Raw genomic sequence first — 21,196 nt, 5'->3', positions numbered from 1 at the left:
GCGACCCGCCGACGGGTGGGGTCCTCGGATGAGGAAGGCGACCTATGACGGCGCTTCCAGGAGTGCCTCAAAGAGGCAGAGGAGTGGCGAGACCGACTCCGGGACTGAGACCCACTGGACTTCCGACGACGATGCAGAGAGTCGCCCCTCGAGTCGTCCGTCAAAAGCCCCGCAGACCTCGACTTCCGGGGCACCTTACCTACCGATAACTTCTTCTTGCGCTCCCGCAAGGCTTTCGACGTGAGTGACTGGCAGTCGACACAGTCATCCGTGTCATGGGCCTCCCCGAGGCACCAGAGGCAGGCGTTGTGCGAGTCCGTGACCGACATCTTGGACCCACAGTCCCAGCATTTCTTAAAGCCTGGACGCGGTGTGGAAGACGAGGTAGACATCTTCACAAATAACAACTTCACAAACTAACAGGTTCAAAGAACCGAGATGAACAACAGAAACTCCAAAGAATCGAGGCGTACTGATATTCACGAAGCGAACACGTTCGTGGAAAAAACAGAACTGAGGCTACGGGCGTTGTGCGTCCTACTTATCACATCGGATGACGTCGGCCGTCTGAGGAGGTCCTCGAGGACGGCGCATCGACGCAGGATGCAGACTCCGAAAATGTTCCGAAGCAGCACAGCTGTGGTGATTAATGTCATAGATGTGGAATACGTCGGAGGACCCAATCCCCTCGAAGATTTTTTTTTAATGTAATCCTTAACTAGCAGACATATCCTATAAATAGACTAGGATTTATCCAGAAATGTACTGAACTTTCTAGTTATAATACAAACCTAGTCTTCCGCTAAAATATTGCAGTTATGATTAGCTATGCAGGTATACCTCTGCCTACATATAGCACAGCTAAATGTAGACAATAGAGGATATCTGCAATATCACCACCCTGGCCATTATCACACATCAATGGAGCTGTGGGCCACAAGCACACTTCACAGGGCATGCCGTGCAATTATCCACCAGCTAAGTAAGGTAGCAACCATGACAGTAGTCCCCAACAACTCCTACATTCATGCCATTTGGGAAGAGTTTATGGAACATTGTTGTGCACTACGCTCCCCCGAAAACAAAACATTGACTGAGCCATGCTGTGTGGCTTTGACGATGCCCCAGGCAGAGAACCCCTGTTGTCAGTGCACAAAAGGGGAGAGTCCTTCACTTAGGTCATGATCTGTGGGAATAACCCCACACTGTGCCCCTTTTCAAAATAACCAAAATGACCTGCGACCATGTACTAGGGGTACTAGACAACCAGAACTTAATGCCACTAACCATAGGACCCAGACACTGCTGGTACTTCACACGGGACAGACTGTGCTGATAATCCCAGCACACTAGCCTTGCCAACAGTCCGAAATATCAGTTTTTGTTTTATGACTGCATCGTAATCATAAGAACACTCCCAATTAGATAACATTACTTAACTTTTCTGAGACTTGGTATTGTATTCATTAACAGAGCTTACTAGGGTACAATATGTACATCTGATCTGAAACAATGTTTTCTTAGATTATAATTGATTAAACCCTGGCCACACGACAAAGTAGTTTCATGCTATGTGTTTTAAGGACAAAATGAACGTCAGATTGATTAACTTGCAGACAGGCCCAATTTCTCCATCTGCCATTTTCACCTTCAGAAAAGCATATGCAATCGAGTGTAGGGGCAAATATGGCTCACTGTATTGTTTCACCCCAACAGTAACACTTGCTCAGACTCTCCAACGCCTGAAGTAAAAAACAACAAAAAATGCGATGGGGGATGGAGCTAGTTTTGCTCCAGAATGTCAGATTGCGCATGGTAAACATAAATTCTAGTTGCACCCAGTGAATTCAGTGCAGAATATTCAAAACAAACATTTTTCAGTGCATACAAATCACTGCAAAGAAATTTATCTACAACATATATTTGTAAAAGGGGACAGATGTTATGTTTGGAAAATCAGAATGAATTGACAGGGGCTGCAGTTAGGCGTAACAGGGGATTTTGTGTGAGGGGCTCCCGGCAGTTAATGTCCTTATGACACAAAACATGAAACTATTTCATCCGAACAGGGATGTCAAATGCCTACCTTAAGTTTAACCCCAACCCCACCAAGACCAATTTGCTCTCAACTACACCTTTGCCATTCAGCATGTCCAAAAATGGCTTGACGACATACTACCGGAAGGATTTGCCACGCAGCTGTCAGATTCAGCCAACTCCCTAAGCTTAATTGTCGACCACAGCCTCTCCTTCCAATAGCACGAAGCCAAGAAAGACCAAACGGCCTGGCTACAATTGCCACACTCCAGAAAATCAGACCCTTCAACGCCTAGTAAGACTACCGCACAGTGGTTCAGGATCTTGTGAATTCCCACACTGACTGGGGCAAGACCCTCTTCGGCCAAGCATCTAGTCTGTCTCATCACAGCACCCACAAATTTGACCAATTCGCCCTCCCTGCACAGGCTTCAATGGCTTCCCGTCCCCGCCAGGATGAGATTCAAAACTGGTTGCATCATATACATAGCAGTTTAAAACGGCACACCAAGATACTTGGCAGCTAAACTATACACCTCTTGAGGCTTTTGTGCCTCACGCAGAAATCCATCAAAAGGTTTGAGTCAAAGCTATCCCCCAGAGAGAAGACCCGCAAACATTCCTTCCCCAGACATGTCCGACCTTCTGGAACTCTATACCTCTTCAGGTTCGGAACACCCCCACCGCCCTCCAAGTCCCAACACTCACGGGCATGTCCACAAATCAGCAATTTTCCTACTAACAGATATCATGCTCCCTGTACCACGCCACACATCAAACAGCAAATGCCAGCAGTGACCACCAACTCATAGTATCCACCATACAGTTACTATTCATATTTACTTGCATCCCACCATGATACATTCCCAAAACGACTCATTGTTACAGGGTCAATCTCCTCAGCATGGAAAAGAGCATAACACATGTCGGACACGCAACCCATGGTAAAACAAACCCTTCATGTCCCGGCCCAATTCACATAGATCTCACAAGCAGACACAGTGCAGGTTCCTCTATTCTGTGCGCATTAATAGATGCAGTTTTGCATTTTGCCTTTCCCTCTGCTTTTACTAACCCCTAGACCCCTTTGAATTTTATTTTGTAATTATAGAGTGCTTTACATTAAAGCACTGTACATAATATTGCAACACGGTGCAAATCAATGGGATAATGACATCAAGAACCAAAATGAAAAGGAGAGTAGATGACCTTTAAGGCCAGAGTGGTAAAGTGGGTAGAAATTGATAGAGCAAAAAGAAAACGGGAGTGGGTTCCAATGAAAAGGAGCCAAGAGTGAACACAAAGTGGTAGCAGAATTGAGCACAAGGTGGATGGGGAACTGCTAAAAGGAATAAAAATTGGGAGCAAATGGTACGAGAGGGAGAACAGAATGATACCAAGGAAGAAGAGCAGGCAGCGAAAGCTGAATTTCAGACGGGAGTGGAAAGATAAGGAACACGTTTTTAACTCTATCCACCCTGGGGCTCCATCTCTCCTGCTCTTTCCTCTCTTCGATGCTTCTACGGCATGGGTCTGGCATGGATTCACATGCTCATGAATATTCCCCGTCAGGCTGGGAATCCTCAGTAAAGAAAAAATCTGTTTCAGTTTCGTTTATGAACCGTCTTTCTAGTAATAACCAATCACTGGTCTCTGGGTCATACTACCCCCAGCCAATGACTGCCTTCTACCTAAGCCCCTCCTCTGGCAGCCATCATCAGATTTCGTAGCACGGAAAGTGGCAGTAGGACCAAGAGAAGAGCCGAAGAGGGGTTGGAGGGAGGATTTGCATGCGATTCCATGCCAGACCCATGCTGGAGAACAAAAGTTACAGGTAAGTAACTTGTTTCTTCTCCAGCATGGGGTCTGGCATGGATTTACATGCTCATGAATACAAGAATACATAGCAGTACACACATGCACAACCACAGGAGGTGGCAAGGGTCAACATTAAGCATTTCAACAACTGAACATTAAGCATCTCAACTCCTCACCAGGCTCACCTTCAAGCGGACAGGTTGCGCAGCACTGCCTGGCTGACTCTGGACTCCTCCCTGGAATCCCAGTCGATGCAGTAGAATCTTGTGAAGGTGTGTGTCGACCTCCACGTAGCAGCCCTGCAGATGTTCAGCAGAGGCAAACCAGACAGGAATGGCATAGTAGCAGCGATCGCTCTGGTTGAATGGGCTCTCGGACGGCCGGGCAACGGTCGGTTCACCAACCGGTGACACTGCATGATGCAGCCAGAGAGCCATCGGGAAATGGAAGCCCTTCCCTTGGTTCACAGGTCCAAAGTTCACAAACAGCTGTGATGTCCTCCGAAAACTCTTTGTGCGGTCCACGTAGAACTTCAGCGCTCTAGCCACATCCAGCGAGTGCAAAGTCCTCTCAGCTGGCGATGAAGGCGACGGGAAGAAAACATGTAACACCAAGGGCTCGTTGAGATGGAAGTCCGACGGCACCTTGGGCATGAACGAGGGGTGCGTCCTCAGCACTACCCTAGTCTCGTGGAATGTCAGGTATGGAGGTTTACAGGAGAGGGCCTGGATCTCTCCTACTCGTTGTGCGGAGGTGATGGCCACAAGAAACGCTGTCTTCCACGATAGGAACTTCAGTGGTGCCGAATGCAAGGGCTCGGATGGGGGACCCATGAGACTTGTCAGCACCACGTTGAGCTCCCATGCCAGGGCCGGAGCCTTCACCGGCAGGAACAAGCAGAACAGTCCTTTCACGAACTCCTTCACCAGGCGATGAGACCACAGAGACGACCGCCCCGGAGTTCTGGTGTAGCGGGAGATCGCCGCCATATGGATTTTGATGGAGGCGTGAGCCAGCCCCTCATTGGCCAGCGACAACAAGTACGGCAGCACATGAGGGGCTCTAATCCACAGAGGGTTGATCTTTTGTGCACAGCACCAGACTGAGAACTTCTTCCATTTGTGTCCATAGCACTTAGGAGTCGAGGACGCCCTGCCTTTGCAAGCACCTCCTTGCAGTCTGCCGGGATATTGTACCCTCCGAACTCTAGTGCTGCAGGAGCCAGGCCTGCAGGTTCAGCGATCCCGGGTCATGATGTAGGATGGCGCCTCCTTCCCTGGCAAGAAGATCCGCGTCTGTCGGGAGTTTGACTGGGGAGAGGGGGTTGGGGGGGGGGACGCCGACATGTCCAGAAGGTCCGGGAACCAGATCTTCCTCGGCCACGCCGGTGCAACGAGGATCATCCTGCACCGGGACCATCTGAGTTGACTGATGAGTCGCAGCAGCAACGGTGGGAACGCATACAGGAACAGGCCGTCCCAGGCGAATGAGAATGCGTTGCCCATGCTCGCCGGCTGGGGAAACCTGCTGGTGAACCTCCGGCACTTGGTGTTCGTCGCCGTAGCGAATAGATCTTTCTGGGGATTGCCCCATCATCAGAATAGGAGATCCACTTGATCCTGCCAAAGTTCCCACTCGTGGCAAGAGAGCAGCTCCCTGCTGAGCGAGTCAGCAATGGTGTTCTTTATTCCTGCCAGATGAAAGGGTACCAGGAATATCCCCTGGGCCACGGGCCAGTGCCACAGATCCTGTGCTTCTTTGGACAGGGTTGGGGATCTGGTGCCCCCATGCTTCTGGATGTAGAACATAGTGGTGGTGTTGTCGGTGAAGACCCTCACCACCTTGCCCTTGAGGGATGGGAGGAAAGACCTGAGGGCCCAGAACACAGCTCGGAGCTCCAGGACGTTGATGTCTAGTGACCGCCCCTCCAGGAGCCAAAGGCCTCTTGCTTGGAGATCTCTGGTGTGCGCTCCCCATCCCTCCAGAGAGGCGTCCATCGTCACAGTTTCCTGATGTTCTGGGGTCTGGAAGTCCATGCCCGCCGCTAGATGCGCACGGTTGTCCAACCACCGGATCGCTTGGCGGAAAGTCTCGTTGAGGGAGATCTGGTCTTCGAAGCTGCCGCCGCTTGCATCCAACGGGCGTCGAGGAACTCCTGTAGCGGTCGCATCCACAACCTGCCAGGCGTACGAGGTAGATGTACGAGGACATCATGCCGAGCAGGGACTTGATGGACCTCACCCTGGCCACTTCCATGGTCAACAGCTGTTGTACCTTGCCCAGGATGGCTTTCGTCCTCTCCTCCAGCGGTGAAGCCAACCGTGCCACTGTGTCAAGTCTGGCACCCAGGAATAGGGCGTCCTGCGACGGTACCAAGTGGGACTTTGCGAAGCTGATCGAGAATCCCAGTTCCGTGAGCAGGCGGACGGTCTTCGCTGTGTGATCGACGGCAAATTCTCTTGACTTTGCTCGGATGAGCCAATCGTCCAGATAGGGGTATATGTGAATCCCCTGCAGGTGCAGCCGCGCCGCCACCGGTGCCAGGCACTTGGTGAAGACCCTTGGCACCGACTTCAACCTGAAGGGCAGGGCCTTCAACTGGTAGTGCCGCCCTTGGACCACGAACCGTAGGAACTTTCAATGTCCTTTGCGTATGGGGATGTGGAAGTAAGTATCCTCCAAGTCCAGCGACGACAGGAAGTCGCCTTCCTCCAATTGTCCCAGCACGTGCGGAGGGTGACCACCCAGAAATTCTTCGACTTGATGTATCTGTTGAGGCGGTGAAGGTCTAGGATGGGCCGCCAGCCACTGGTCTTCTTTCGGACGAGGAAGTACACTCCAGAGCCCCGGAGACTCTTTGGGACTATTTCTATCGCGCCCTTTTTCAGCATTGCTCGTACCTCCAGAGGCAGCTGTGGCACGTGGTTTTCTTTCCTGGCCACGGGTGGGAAATGGGGACACTTTCTTTGGAACTCCAGGGAGTGCCAGTGGGCCAAGGTATGCAGCACCCAACGGTCGGTGGAGATGGACTCACACACGCTGACAAATTTTGCCAGCTGGCCTCCCACCGGTGTGCTTGGGTGGGGGCCCGACGTCACGGCCGGTTCAGTTTTGTTTTGCCAAGGCCTTGCCACCTTGGCCTCCTTGGTGATGATGACGATGTCCTCCTGTCATGTTGCGGCCTCTGTAGGCTTCCTGTGACGAGGAGCAGCCGCCTGGCGGTACGACGAGCAACTGCCACCGAAACCTTTGGAGGCACCTTGAGACTGGACTCCGGAAGTCCGAAAGGATGGGCATCACTGATGGAGGAAACCCATGGCCTGGACCGTTTCGGTGTCCGCCTTGATGGCCTGCAGTGACTTGTCCACTGCCTTGCCGAACAGGTTGTTCCAGTCGAAGGGCATGTCCAGTACCCCGGTCTGCACGTCCTGATGGAAATCAGTGGCCCTGAGCCAACTGTGCCAGCTCACCTTCCTGCAGGATTTCAAGGGCATCTGCCCTCTTGTCATCTGGGAGGAAGTCCAGGATGGGAGCGATCTTGAACCACAGCTCCCTGTCGTAGTGTGCCACGATCACGAGAGCGTTCGCAGCCTGACGGTCGTCACTGCCGATGAGATGACCCGTCGTCCTATGGCATCCAGCTTCTTCCCATCGGCATCCGGCGGGGAAGTGGAAGTTGATGCCGTCATCCCTGCCGATTTGTTCTTGGCCGCTGCAGAGACCACCAAATCCGGGGACGGCTGTGCCCTGAGGCACATAGGGGCGGAATCCGGGACCCGGTACTACTTCTCGTACCGGTCCCTCTTCGCAGGGGCCGTGGACGGTTTCTTCAAAGGGACAGTCCTTCGTCCCAGATGTCGTCCAGTAAGGGGACTGAGAGAACTGTCTTTCTCTTGGCCTCCCGCCATTGGTAGAGGAACCCTTCCTTCTACTCTTCGGGGCATAGCTGGAAAAGCTCTGATACCCTGGCGATCATGGCGTGAAAGGAGCCAATTTCGTCTGGCCGGGAGGCCCGGGCAGGGGGTGATCGGAGATCCATCTTTTCGTCACCACCATCATCATCATCATCCGTCCCCGTCATCGCCGTCTCCGTCCGAGTCTCATCCCTCAGAGGAGGGGATGGGGGTGAAGGCTGGCAGGGAGGTGGAGGATGGATCCGCCTCCGCTTGTTCGGTGGCCTCCCCGACTGTTCAGGCGCCACTGGATCGTCCGCTGGTGGTAAGGGCAACCTTGTCCTCATCTCCGTACACAGGGCCTGCAAAGCCATCAAGATTGCTCATGAATTGTCTTGTGGCATTGGTTGCAACGGGAGCGAAGGCTGGGGCGCGGGGTCTTCAGCTTCCTCCACGGTCTGCAGTTCCTCGTTGGTCCCACTGTTTCTCTCTACGTCCGCCTTGTCAGGATCCCTCCCGTAGGCCCTGGCCTCCTCGAACTTCTTGTCCAGGATCTTTTTGCGCCAGTCAGCTCATCTTCGGAGGTGGTATCTGTGTCCGTTAGGGCTACCGTGCCCCCCCCTCTTTCTCATCCCGGGGTTTCACGGGGGTCTTCTCGATAGGCTGGAAAGATGTTTCCCTCCTGGGTGGCAGGGAAACTCTAGGCCCCGGAGGTAGTCTCCACTGGGGTAGCCTTCGCAGGCTTCGCCAGGGCCGCCACGACTCCTTCAATCAAGGCCTTCGCCGGGTGGATCTGGGCCTTCTTGACCTTTGGCGTTTTTGAGGCCTTCACCTTAGGGGGAGGGTCACCACTTCGCCCCCCCCTTGGCTGTCTGTCGGGATCGACCGGGGCTTCTTCCGAAGCTTACCCGGGTTCTCCGACTTCCTTTTCACCAAGCCAGAGCATTGGCTCGTGGATGATGGCGTCGGTGGCATTGCGCCATGCATGGCAGCCGAGGAGCCCGAACCAACGGTGCTCCAGGTGCCCGTGGACTTACGGTGTTTAGCCTTTTGTTGGGCCCCCATCGCCGGAGCACCCTCAAAGGTCTTAGAAGACCAGTCAGACTTCTTCTCACCTGCTGCTGGGCTCTTCCCCTCCAGCCAGTTAGTGAGCCGAGAAGGACGGTCCTTCATTGTCCGGACGGACATGTTCTTACAGAACGCACAGTCCTTCTCCACGTCCGATTTGTCATCATGAAGGCAGTAGAGGCACCGGGAGTGCTCATCTTCCTTGAAGACGTTCTGTAATCCACATCCAGGGCAGATCCTAAACAGCTTGGATCTAACAGGTGTTGTGTCTCCTTTGGCCTGGGCTATGACCACACAGGGTAGGCCTCAAAGATCTTCCGGAATCCTCCAAGAAGTGAAAACTCAATGAAAAGTCGCCCTTGGGGGGCTTAGAAAATTACGAAACGGGTCCCCGTTAATCGGAAGAAGAATCGGTGGAGCTTGAAGCTCGAATTGACCGAAAACTTAGAGCAAAACTCTGAAAAAACGCAATATGCAGTAAAAGCGCAAGAGCTATAGCATGAGGACTCCCAACACTTGAACGTGCTGTAAAAATCTGAAGATGGCTCCCAGAGGAGGGGCTTAGGTAGAGGGCAGTCATTGACTGGGGGCAGTATGACCCACAGTGCAGTGATTGGTTATTAGTAGAAAGACAGTTCAGAAACGAAACTGAAACTGTTTTTTCTTTACTGAGGATTCCCAGCCTGACGACGGGGAATATTCATGAGCATGTGAATCCATGCCAGACCCCATGCTGGAGAAGCATTGAAGAGAAGAAAGAGCAGGAGAGATGGAGGCCCAGGGGGAAGAGAACAAAGGAGATGGATAGAGTTAAAAATAGATAGACATAAGGGAACTAAGACGCGAGACAGGGAGTCTAAAGAGGAGGCAGGAGCAGTAAAAGAGACGAGAAAAGATAAAGGGAGATTAGCAACTTGGAAGCATTAGATGTACAAAAGGGCAGACCTTTACGGATGTTGAAAAGATTGGCCTACAGAAGCGAGAAAGAGAAAGGATATGCATAGTAAAATACAATAATCCAGGTGCACACAGAGATTGCAAGCAGATTGAGAAATCGGGAGTGTGTGTGGGGGGGCGCAGAATAGAAGCAGGAGATAAAAAGGTGGAAAAGGGGGAGGGAATGGGTGAAGCTGTAAAGAAAAGAACTTCGGTTTTAGACGAGTTAAGTAAAAGATAGTTGGTCGAACATCCAGGATTTGATGTCCAGAAGACTCAAAGTCATGGCAGTGTGGATAGAGGTGGTGAAGGCAGAAAAGGATAAGAAAAGCTGGGTGTCATCAGCATAGAGGTGGTGTGACAGCCCAAACGATGAGATTATGGAGGCAAGAGGACCAGTACAGTTAGGGGGAAAAAAAGGACACAGGACTGAAACTTGGGGACACCATGTTGGAGAGGGAAAGTAGAGGATGATTTGCAAGGCATGGAAAGACAGTAAGTACGATTGGACAGGTAGGACCGAAACCAATGTTTGACAGATCCAGAAAATCCAAAAGAAGACAGAAGAAGAGCGTGGTTGATGATGTCGAAGGCAGCTGACAAATTAAGAAGAAAGGAATGTTTTGTATAGTGAGCAGAAATAAGAGTCACAAACCGAGTAACGCAGTTTATGTGGAGCGGTGCTAACAGAAGCCAGATTGTAAGCGGAGCATCAAGAGGCCACCAAACTGACAAAAGTAGAGCTATACAAGATTACCTTACTATATGTGAGCAAATATTTACTATGCCAGTTTGAATTGAAAACTTTACTAGAACACTTTGCATCCCCACTTACAGGGAATGCCCCAAAACATTTGTTGTAAAGTACTGAGGCAATTGTTGAAAAATTCACACATAAGCAGTCTCAAAATTGCACTTTTGACATTAAACAAAAATGAGCTTACCAAATTCATCCAGAGTGTATTCTCTCCCTGCAAACCGGAGCCTGCACCCATTGTCTGAGATGACTGGGGGAGGAGACCCCTTTAACCTTGCAATGTTTTGCAAGAGTTGTGTGGGCCTTAGCTGATCTCGCCACTGATTGATTCCTGATCTGTTTAAGGAAAGAGAGAAGTTATTTACTTGCGATTTAGAACTGAATCAACCCGCTCCATCAGTTAGCTTAAATGCACCACTGCATTCTGCCATCTCCCAGCGTTAATGTTCATGCTTTATGCACCCTCATCTGGGTTACACAAGTACCATCTTTTTCTTGCATCTCTACCAGGGTTGACACTCCTCCAGACTACAAGCCTTGGACCCTGACCTAAGGTTTTAAAAAGGTTTTCTGAATCTTCATTTTCATCCCGGGATAACAGGACGTTTGAAGAGCAGAATGACAATGCAACGATTCGGGTCGGTGATAAAAAAGCCTTTTCACAGTATTTGCAGACATCGGTCCACTTGAACGAGATGTAAAATTAAGTTGATGAGAAATATGTAAGAATTCTCTGGACAACCATGCAATATTTCTCTAGGCAAACATTTAGCGAGCTAAAAGGGACATCAGTTCCAATTGTCATGTTTAGGAGCAAGCAGTTCCAAAAAAACAAGATGCACAGCAATGATATTCATTTTATTTTTATACAGCTTTAATACCACGAGGGCAGTGTCAATACACTGTTTTTAAGTGGCGCATAAATATGGATAGGATAACTTTGTATATTTACTTAACTTCAGCAAGTGTACCTGTGAGTGGGGAGGGAGATTAGGGGTTCAGTATTAGTGCGGTCAGGAAGTAGCTGTTGGCAATAGTTGAGTGTTTTGCAGTTCATCGTAGCTTTGTGGTTTCCATTTTACAGGGGTAACACATTCAAAAGAGGAGGCCTCTTTTTAGCAGTGCTACCTGTGATGAATCCTGTGGAGTCATCACTAATCCCCAGCCTAAAGTCCCCTCCCATGCGGCATGTTGAAGGCAGCCGCTACTTGATCCTGACCCTTTGGGTGGTATTCTGAGGGTGGATCACATGGGGGAGATAGCTGGTAGAGGTGATGGCTCCAAGAGGAGGGACGTAGTATTCTTCCTTTTTCTATGAGGAAGAACCCCAGATTCCCACGTTTCTAATGGCATGTAGTCATTCTTCAGAACCCTTTCATTGTAAAACCTACTTCTGCTAAAGATCTCAAACAAAACTTTATTCATTCTTCACAGGTACATACCACCTCTAAAACATATTTGACATCTGATGTTTATGATAATTGTTATGCAGACAAAAGTGTAACCTAAAACAACGTAAAATCGTGTGGACTCCAATTCCCATAAAGTTTGAGTACTTGGACAAAGAAAGAGTGAGGAGTTAATGCAGAACAACAAGGATGCCAAGTGTAACGTGCGGTCTAGTTGTCAATCATTCAATCAGCTGAGTGGGACATTTAACTCCGAAATCACCTGCAGGTGAAAGAAGGTGAAGGAGAAGTGGTAGCAAGCTGCAAAGTGTGCTGAGCGGGAAGCAGAGGCAGAGGGGTAGAGACGAGCCATGCTGGGAAGCAGAGATGCTTGCAGGCAGCCTCCCTGGAGGTGCAAGTTGCCGGAAGAGAGGAACTCCGGTACTCCCAGAGCCTTGGAAGGACCGCTACAGGAGAAATCTTCACTGCGGGATGTGAGAAGACCCGGTCCTGGGGAATGGAAACTGTTCCATCGGCAAAGCAATAAGGAGCCGAGGTGGGAACCGCTAGAGGCCTGGCCTGGTGGGGGAAGCCTCCCGGTCCTGAGAATCTGCACCGCAGCTGCACACGTAGAACCAGTGAGTCAACACAGAGGAGTGGGGGGGGCACTGGGACGTGCCCCCAAGTTATTTAACACTTGGGAACATATTTTGAACATCGAACAAGTAGATTTGAAGTACAAAGGCAAAAGTGGTACAACTCCCCTTATATGAAAATCTGACCAGCGATATTCGTTCATCTGGTTCCTTTAAAAGGGCACCAAATCCACAGAGCTGTGAGAAGCCTGGAGTAATATATTATTACGCCCCGAGGACGACCCAGTAGGGTTGAAACACATGTGGGCGTTTTTTCAATTTTTAAGATCTTTCAGGTTTTTCCAATTATCATAGGAACTTGTACTTTGTGAATGCTTGTGTTCTTTTTATCATTTAAAGACATAAATGCTGGTCAATACCAGTACTTGAAATTGCAAGCTCTTGGTTCTGTTTCTTTTCTTTATGGTAACTGCAACATAACATCAGGAGGAAGCGCAGACAGCGAGGATATTTTTGATAGTTTTGCCTAGTCACTTTAGGGAGTTGGAGAAATTACCCCCTTATATCCTCATTGCGGAGGCATACCTCACAGTATATTTTCTCTTTGCATTTTCCATTACACAATTGCCTTTTATATTCAGACTGAGATTGCGCACATCCAGTACAAGGATAATTTCTCACATATTTTACTGAATGTGTTATAGAACTGACTCACTTTGAACTGCTTATTGCTATTCTTAATAAGGTTATACTTTGGTTTGTATACCATAAGCATTCGGTTTGTTTTTTTATAACTGTTTATATGGTATGTTCTAGTACTTAATCCCCCAATATTTATCGTGGCCTACTTGTATTTAAATACACCCTTTATTTTTGCAATACATATTGTATGAGTGTTGCATTGGACCATATGATTGCTACAATTTCTTTGTACCTATCTACAGCCCTCTCTCCCTCCTAGGATACGCCTGGCTGCTCTGTCTACACTACCTAATGTTCTCAGGTGGTACAGCCATATATTAAGAGTAAGGTTAGTACTGCCTCAGATATGGTTTTATGAAGCCCTTAGTTGGACTTTAAAAAGGTCCCAACACCGACCCGCGGCACGTTGCTGCAGTGAAGCTTTCACTCTGGGACGATGTTTCAAGCTCGGCAGACCTCAGCTCCACGTTCACCCACCGGTAAGCCTGCTGCTTCTGGAGACAACTGAGCAGCCGGTAGCTTTGCTGTTGCTGCCGCCTCCCCAGCAGTTCTCCCATGGTGTCTGCCGTTTCTTCTATGGCCTGGCGCCACGCCAATAGGTACTGGTCGGCCTTCTGCAGCACAATCCGTTCCTGTGCGGCTGCTTTCTCCCTCGCTTCTGCTTCTCTCCTTTCCTCCAATGCGGACATGTCCCACACACTTGGACCTCATTACAACTAGTCTGCATGTTCAGCTTAGTGTTTCCTTTGGTCCACGTGAACTCCTTCTGCCTCTTCCTCGTCTAAGTAATTGAGGGTTTATGGGTGATGGCTTCCATAGGATTTATAGGACTTCTAAGGTGATTTTGTTCAGGATTTTTGGTTGGCACAAAAACATCAGAGAAAGGAGATGTTATGTGTGTATCATGTACGTATGAGGTGTGAATGGTATTCTGCCTAGAATATTTTGCAGGAGGGGAGTTTGGGGTTTTACAATGTGAGGGATTTGTATAGTGATAACTAGCCATTAAGAGTTTAGAAATTATGGAATCTTCTCTGGTAAGGGAAGAATACTGCGTCTCTCCTGATGGGCTCACCACCATCCCCCGACGGCCGTCTCCTCCCATGTGATCCTCCCTCATAATACCACCCCCACGGTCAGGATCAGGTAGGGGCTGCCATCCTCTGGACACATGGGAGATCTTTGGCTATGATTCAGTGATGACTCAACAGGATTCATCACACAGGTAAGCTCTGGCGGGGGCGTTAATCTAGCAGAAGTACATTTGAAATTAGTTCTGTTTATTTGATTTGCAAATATTGATCAAGAATGTCTTTCAGGACCCGACAAAAGTAGTCACTTCCTAAACATATTGTTCTCAAATGTTTTAACTAATAAATACTTCCATTAAAAAAAGGAACATTCTTGGAAACTCGAATGATCTGACATTTGAAAAGAAAAGTGATGTAATTGAATATAGAAAAGGGATAAATATTCCACTTTAATATAGATGCATCCATTCAAACATTTAATCAAAACCCCAGACACCCTTTTATACTAGTCTTACACAGGCAGCAGCAGGGTTCAACCAGCGAATGACCACATAAGGCTTCATCCTTGTCAGTCATGTTGGCCACACAGGCTGGGTTTCTCTGCCTACCTGGCAAGACTCCACTTACGTGAGAAAGGCATGTTACAATTTGTATCACATCTGCCTGTAGGACACAGTACTGGATTAAAACAGGCTACTCTGTAAAATCTCCTACGCAGTACAGGCTGTAACCAAATTACAGTGAGATAACTTGCCATCCACCAGTGGGGCACTCGCAGCCAGGCATGTGATATTACTCACACAGGACAATACCGACTTCATGGTGTACCCGGACCCTAAGAGCCTTAGGATTACTAATAGGCACATCAACCACGTTCAAATCCATTACAAGGCCTCTGCTTAGCACTCGAGGGAAGAAAAAAGAAAGCTCAGTGATCCTTTGCATAGAATCAGTTAAGGACTTTACACCTCAGACCCAGAAAGAACTCCAAACCCTCTCATCGTAGAGTGAGTAATGAAACGTTATTACACTTCCAGATAAAAGCGTGATATCCAGTTGGCTGGCATGGTAGCTGTGTGAGAGGAACAGGAACAATTCATAGACAACCAATGCAGTTGGTATCCTGTGCAGTAATGTTCTCACAGCATCTTTGGCCTTCTAGCAGTCTAGAAGCCGCCTCCTGGACTAGCTGCAGCTTATGGTGATTGAACAAAACATTGAGCGCAATGCACAGTGCCAAAGCATTGGCTGCTTGCCATTTTATGTGAGCAAAAATGGAAATCGGGTGTTAAAGAAAACTAAGGGACTTGGAGCTTGTCAAATAATTTCTTGTATGGGAGACTTGTGGTCAGCTGATGAAAAGGCAACCATCCGCATGTAAACTGGGACTAAAAACCAGTTAGCAGGAACTTTCTTAATGTGCCATTTAAGTAGATCTACTTCATTCACAATTATTGCTGGTATTTCAGCACCTTGGCCATCATCCGTCCACTTGCCGAACGAAAATCAAATGTCATCTACGCATTTGGCAAATGACTGACCACCAAGGGTGGTTGTAGGAGATCAGGGTAGGGTTAGAGCAATGAAAAAACATGCATGAATTAAAGGAGTGATTATCAGAGTCTGCTAGCGGATGATTCTGTAAACTGTAGGGGTCTAGAGCCACTCTTTGGCATCGGCCATAGATGCAGAGGGAGCCTGTTAATCAGTACTTCCACCAGGCCCATGTGGTTCGATAGGGTCTGGAGCAGGATAGTGTGGTTCAGGCTGGCAGTAGCTTGGACGTCTAAGATGAGGAGAGAAGCTACTTTGCTGCACCATGGAATGACTTGGCTCAGTGACATCCAGGGATACAGGCCCCAAGACTGATTGGGATGAAGTTGCATTTGCCTTCATTGCGGAAGCTGTTGGATAGCGGGTATTGTAATTTTTAAAAAAATTGATGGGTTTTTTCGTTAAAAAAATCACGGTAAAAAAAACCCACGAAAAAACATCCCGCAATGAAATGACATGGAACCATTGTGAGAGCATTTGCCTGATTGAACTTCCAAGTACTTTGCCTTTAAACAATACAATCGACACCAGCTAGAAGTTAAAGTAGCAGGGTCAAGCAAGGATTTTTTATTAGTTCTACTGTTAAAAGTATATTTCAGCGGTTCAGCAAGGTTACTGGAATCAGGCAAGCTCCCAGGTTCAAGGGGTGGGCTTTATAGACCTGACCATGGTGATTGCTTGGTGTCAAGTTGTTTGGAAGGAAGGTTGCGAGTAATGGGGGTGATGTATAATTGTCAGAGTTCAGCTCAACATCTCCAACATGAAGTCTGAAAATCCAAACAGAACATTACTCTGATCATGGCTCTCTGACTGACCCACATCTTTGCACAATTTAAAATGGGACTCAAAGCTCTGATCACCTTTCTTTAACACAAAACAAGAAACACCCATCCTTTTAAATTCATGTTCTTATTTTGTTTTCTGCTATTGTGGCTGTTAGTGCCAAGAGTCAATTGATCCCCACTGTCTGTTATTCCCTCTGAACCAGCAGTTTGAAAAAAGTATGCTGTGATACATTTCAGGTGAATTGCTAAATGGGGACATGCAATGAGGACCCATTGCCAAATGAATTATGAAAATGGTTCAAAGTTAAATGCAGTGATAATAGGGAAAGAACAAGTTACTTACCTGTAACTGCTGTTCTCCAGCATGGTTCTGGCATGATGCAGCCGGAGAGCCATCTGGAAATGGAAACCTTTGAGAGGGCCTTCCCTTGATTCACAGGTCCAAAGTTCACAAACAGTTGTGATGTCTTCCGAAAACTCTTCGTGCGGTCCACGTAGAACTTCAGCGCTCTAGCTACATCCAGCGAGTGCAAAGTCCTCTCGGCCGGCGACGAAGGCGACGGGAAGAAAACTGGTAGCACCAAGGGCTTGTTGAGATGGAAGTTCGACAGCAGCTTGGGCATGAAGGAGGGGTGCGTCCTCAGCACCACCCTCGTCTCGTGAAAAGTCAAGTATGGAGGCTTGCAGGATAGGGCCTGGATTCCTCCCACTCGTCGTGCGGAGGTGATGGCCACAAGAAATGCTGTTTTCCACGACAGGAACTTCAAGGGTGCCGAATGCAGAGGCTCGAAGGGCACCCCCAGGAGCCTAGTCAGCACCACGTTGAGCTCCCACGCCGGGCCCGGAGCCTTCACCGGCGGGAATGACTGGAACAGTCCCTTCATAAACTCCTTCACTAGGCGATGAGACCACAGGGATGATCGTCCTGTCGTTCTGGTGTAGCGGGATATCGCCGCTAGATTTATTTTGATGGAGGCATGAGCTAGCCCTGCCTTGGCCAGCGACAGCAGGTATGGCAGCACTTGAGGGGCCGTAATTCGCAGAGGGTTAATAATCTGTGCATGGCACCAGACAGAGAACCTCTTCCATTTGTGTCCATGGCACTTGAGAGTTGAGGACGCCCTGGCCTTTGCAAGTACCTCCTTGCAGTCCGCCGGGATATTGTACCCTCCAAACTCTAGTGCCGCAGGAGCCATGCCTGCAAGTTCAGCGACCCCAGGTCGTGATGGAGGATGGCGCCTCCTTCTCTGGAGAGAAGATCTGCGTCTGTCGGTAGCTTGACTGGGGGGGGGGGGAGAACGCTGACAAGTCCAGAAGGTCCGGGAACCAGATCTGCCTTGGCCACGCCGGTGCAACGAGGTTGACAAGTCGCAGTAGCAACAGCAACGGAGGGAACGCATACAGGAACAGGCCGTCCCAGGGGAACGAGAAAGCATTGCCCATGCTCCTCGGCTGGGGAAACCTGCTGGCGAACCTCTGGCACTTGGAGTTTGCCGCCGTCACGAACAGGTCGATCTGGGGTTTTCCCCATCGTCGGAAAAGCCGATCCACTTAGTCCCGACGCAGTTCCCACTCATGGCACGAGCGCAGCTCCCTGCTGAGCGAGTCGGCAATGGTGTTCTTTATCCCTGCTAGGTGGAAGGGTACCAGAAACATCCCCTGGGCAACGGCTAATGCCACAGATCCTGGGCCTCCTTGGATAGGGCCGGGGACCTGGTTCCTCCATGCTTCCTGATGTAGAACATTGTGGTGGTGTTGTCAGTGAAGATGGCTCTTGAGGGACGGGAGAAACGACCTGAGAGCCCAGAACACTGCTAAGAGCTCCAGGATGTTGATGTGGAGTGACCTCTCCTCCGGGAGCAAAAGGCCTCTCGTGTGAAGATCTCCGGTGTGCGCCCCCATCCTTCCAGGGAGGCATCCGTCGTCACCGTCTCCTGGTGTGCTGGGGTCTGAAAGTCTGTGCCCGCCGCGAGATGCGCGCGGGTGCCCCACCACTGAATAGCTTGGCAAAAGACGTCATTGAGCGGGATCTTGTCTTCGAAGCTGCCCGCCACTTGCATCCAATGGGCGTCGAGGAACTCTTGTAGAGGGTGCATCCGCAGCCTGCATAGGCGCACCAGGTAGATGCAAGAGGACATCATGCCGAGAAGGGACTTGATGGACCTCACCCTGGCCACGTCCATGCCCAGCAGTCGCTGCACCTTGCCCAGAATGGCCTTCGTCCTTTCTTCTGACGGAGAAGCCAATTGTGCCACTGTATCGAGCTTGGCTCCCAGAAACAGTGCGACCTGGGACGGAACCAGGTGGGATTTGGGGAAGTTGATGGAGAATCCTAGATCCGTGAGCAGTTTGACGGTCTTCTCTGTGTGCTCGACGGCGAGCTCCCTTGTCCTTGCTCGGATGAGCCAATCGCCCAGGTAGGGGTAAACGTGAATCCCCTGCAGGCGCAGCCACGCCGCCACTATGCCAGGCACTTGGTAAATACCCTGGGAGCCGACTTCAATCTGAATGGCAGGGCCTTGAATTGCTAGTGCCGTCCTTGGACTACGAATCTGAGAAACATTCGGTGTCCTTTTAGAATGGGGATGGGGATGGGGATGTGGAAGTAAGCATCCTCCAAGTCCAGCGATGATAGGAAGTCGCCTTCCTCCAGCTGTCCCAGCACGTGCTGGAGGGTGACCATCCGTAACTTCTGGGCCTTGATGTATTTGTTTAACCGACGCAGGTCCAGGATGGGGCGCCAACCGCCTGTCTTCTTTCTGACGAGGAAGTACCTTGAGTATACTCCGGAGCCCCGGAGCCTCTTCGGGACGAGCTTGATGGCCCCTTTCTTGAGCATCGCGCTTACTTATAACAGCAGTTGAGGGACGTGATTTTCCTTCCTGGCCACAGGAGGAATGCAGGGGCACTTCTTTAGAAATTCTAGAGTGTGCCCATGGGCCAGGGCATCCAGCACGCAACTGTTGGTGGAGATTGACTCTCACACACTGACGAACTTCGCCAGCCGGCCTCCCACCGGGGTGCTCAGGTGGGGGCCTGACACTACTGCCTGTTCAGTCCTGCTTGGCCACGGCCTTGCCGCCCTGGCCTCCCTGGCGACAGCGACGAGATCCTCCTGACTTGCGGCGCCCTCTGTAGGCCTCTTGCGACAAGGAACGGGCTGCCTGGCGGTACGTAGAGGAGCCACTGCCGGCACCTTGCTTGCCTCCAGAGTTCCAAAAGGGCGGCTGTCGTTGCTGCAAAACTCCCAAGGCCCGAGCCGTCTCCGTGTCGGCCTTGATGGCCTGAAGTGACTCGTCCACTGTTTTTCCAAACAGGCTGTTCCCGTCGAAGGGCATGTCCAAAACTCTGGTTTGCAAGTCCTGGCAGAAATCTGTTGCCTTAAGCCACCCCGCCGTTGTAGGCAAACACTGTTGCCCAACTGGCGGAACCCAGTGTCAGTGATGCCCGTGGCCACTGTTATGGCGTGGTCCAACGCCACCTCACCTTCCTGCAGGATCTCCAGGGCCTCCGCCCTCTTGTCGTCCGGTAGGAAGTCCAGCAGGGTAGCGATCTTGTACCACAGCTCCCTGTCGTAGCGGGCAACAATCGCTAGGGCGTTGGCCGCCTTAAATGACGTCGCCGCTGACGAGATGACTCATCGTCCCATGGCGTCCAGTTTCTTTCCCTCGCCGCTTTCTTCTTGGCTGCCGCTGAGACGACCGTATCCGGGGTCGGCTGTGCCCTAAGGCACAAAGGGGCGGAATCGGTGACCCGGTACTTCTCGTAAAGATCCCTCTTGGCAGGTGTCACGGACGGGTTCTTCAGGAGAGCCAGTCCCTCGTCCCAGATGTCGTCAAGCAACGACACCGCGGGGACCGTCTTCCTCTTGGGCTCACGCCGCTGATAGAGGAAACCTTCCTTCTTCTGTTTTTCGGGGCAGAGCTGGAAAAGCTTGGATGCCCTGGAAATCATTGCATTGAAGGAGCCAATTTCGTCGGGCGGGGAGGCCCTAGGGGGTGGTGATGGAAGGCGCATCCCGTCGTCATCCGTCCCCGTCGTCGCCATATCTGTTCCTGTGTCCTTCCTGGGATCAGGGGAAGGAGATGAAGGCTTAGCAGGCTGCAAGGGCGAACTCTCCTCCGCTTGTTTGGAGGGCTCCCCGACGGGCCCGGTCCGCTGGGTCGTCCGTTGGGGTTAGAGGCAACCTCGTCCTTATCTCCGTGCATAAGGTTTGGATTGCCATCAAAATGGCCGCCGAGTTGTCCTGAGGCTCTGGCTGCGACAGGGGCGATGGTTGCTCCTCCTCCACGGAAGCCTCATCGGCGCCACCGTCACTCTCTTCGTCCGCCTCCTCGGGATTCCTCCCGTGGGACCGGACCTCCTCAAACTTCTTGTTGAGGCCCTTCACGACTTCAACCAGCTCCTCCTCAAAGGCTGTATCCGTGTCCGTAACGGCCACCAGCCCCCCCCTCTTTTTCCACCGGGGTCTTCACAGGGGTCTTATCGAAGGGCTGAAAAGATGATTCCCTCTGCGGTGGCAGGGAAACTTTGGGCCCCGAGGTCGCCTCCACTGGTGTAGCCTCCACAGGCTTTGCCAGGGCCGCCACGACTCCGTCGATAGAGGCCTTAGCCGGGTGAATCAAGGCCTT

At 50.5% G+C, this 21,196-nt stretch overlaps 1 protein-coding gene across 1 annotated transcript in view; it reads right to left on the bottom strand.

Moving 5' to 3' along the window:
* MYOF (myoferlin) overlaps window positions 1–21,196 on the bottom strand; it is a 1,388,224-nt gene that overhangs the window by 191,739 nt on the left and 1,175,289 nt on the right. Inside the window, exon 44 of the mRNA XM_069611360.1 lies at window positions 10,697–10,845. Within this exon, the coding sequence (XP_069467461.1) occupies window positions 10,697–10,845 (149 nt within the window). The remainder of the gene's footprint in view (window positions 1–10,696; window positions 10,846–21,196) is intronic.

This window comes from Ambystoma mexicanum, chromosome 8, assembly GCF_040938575.1.
Source record: "Ambystoma mexicanum isolate Mex_15411 chromosome 8, UKY_AmexF1_1, whole genome shotgun sequence".
NCBI classification, from domain to species: domain Eukaryota; kingdom Metazoa; phylum Chordata; class Amphibia; order Caudata; family Ambystomatidae; genus Ambystoma; species Ambystoma mexicanum.
Note: the sequence above shows the minus strand (reverse complement) of the source record. Positions and strands in the feature narration are given on the sequence as shown.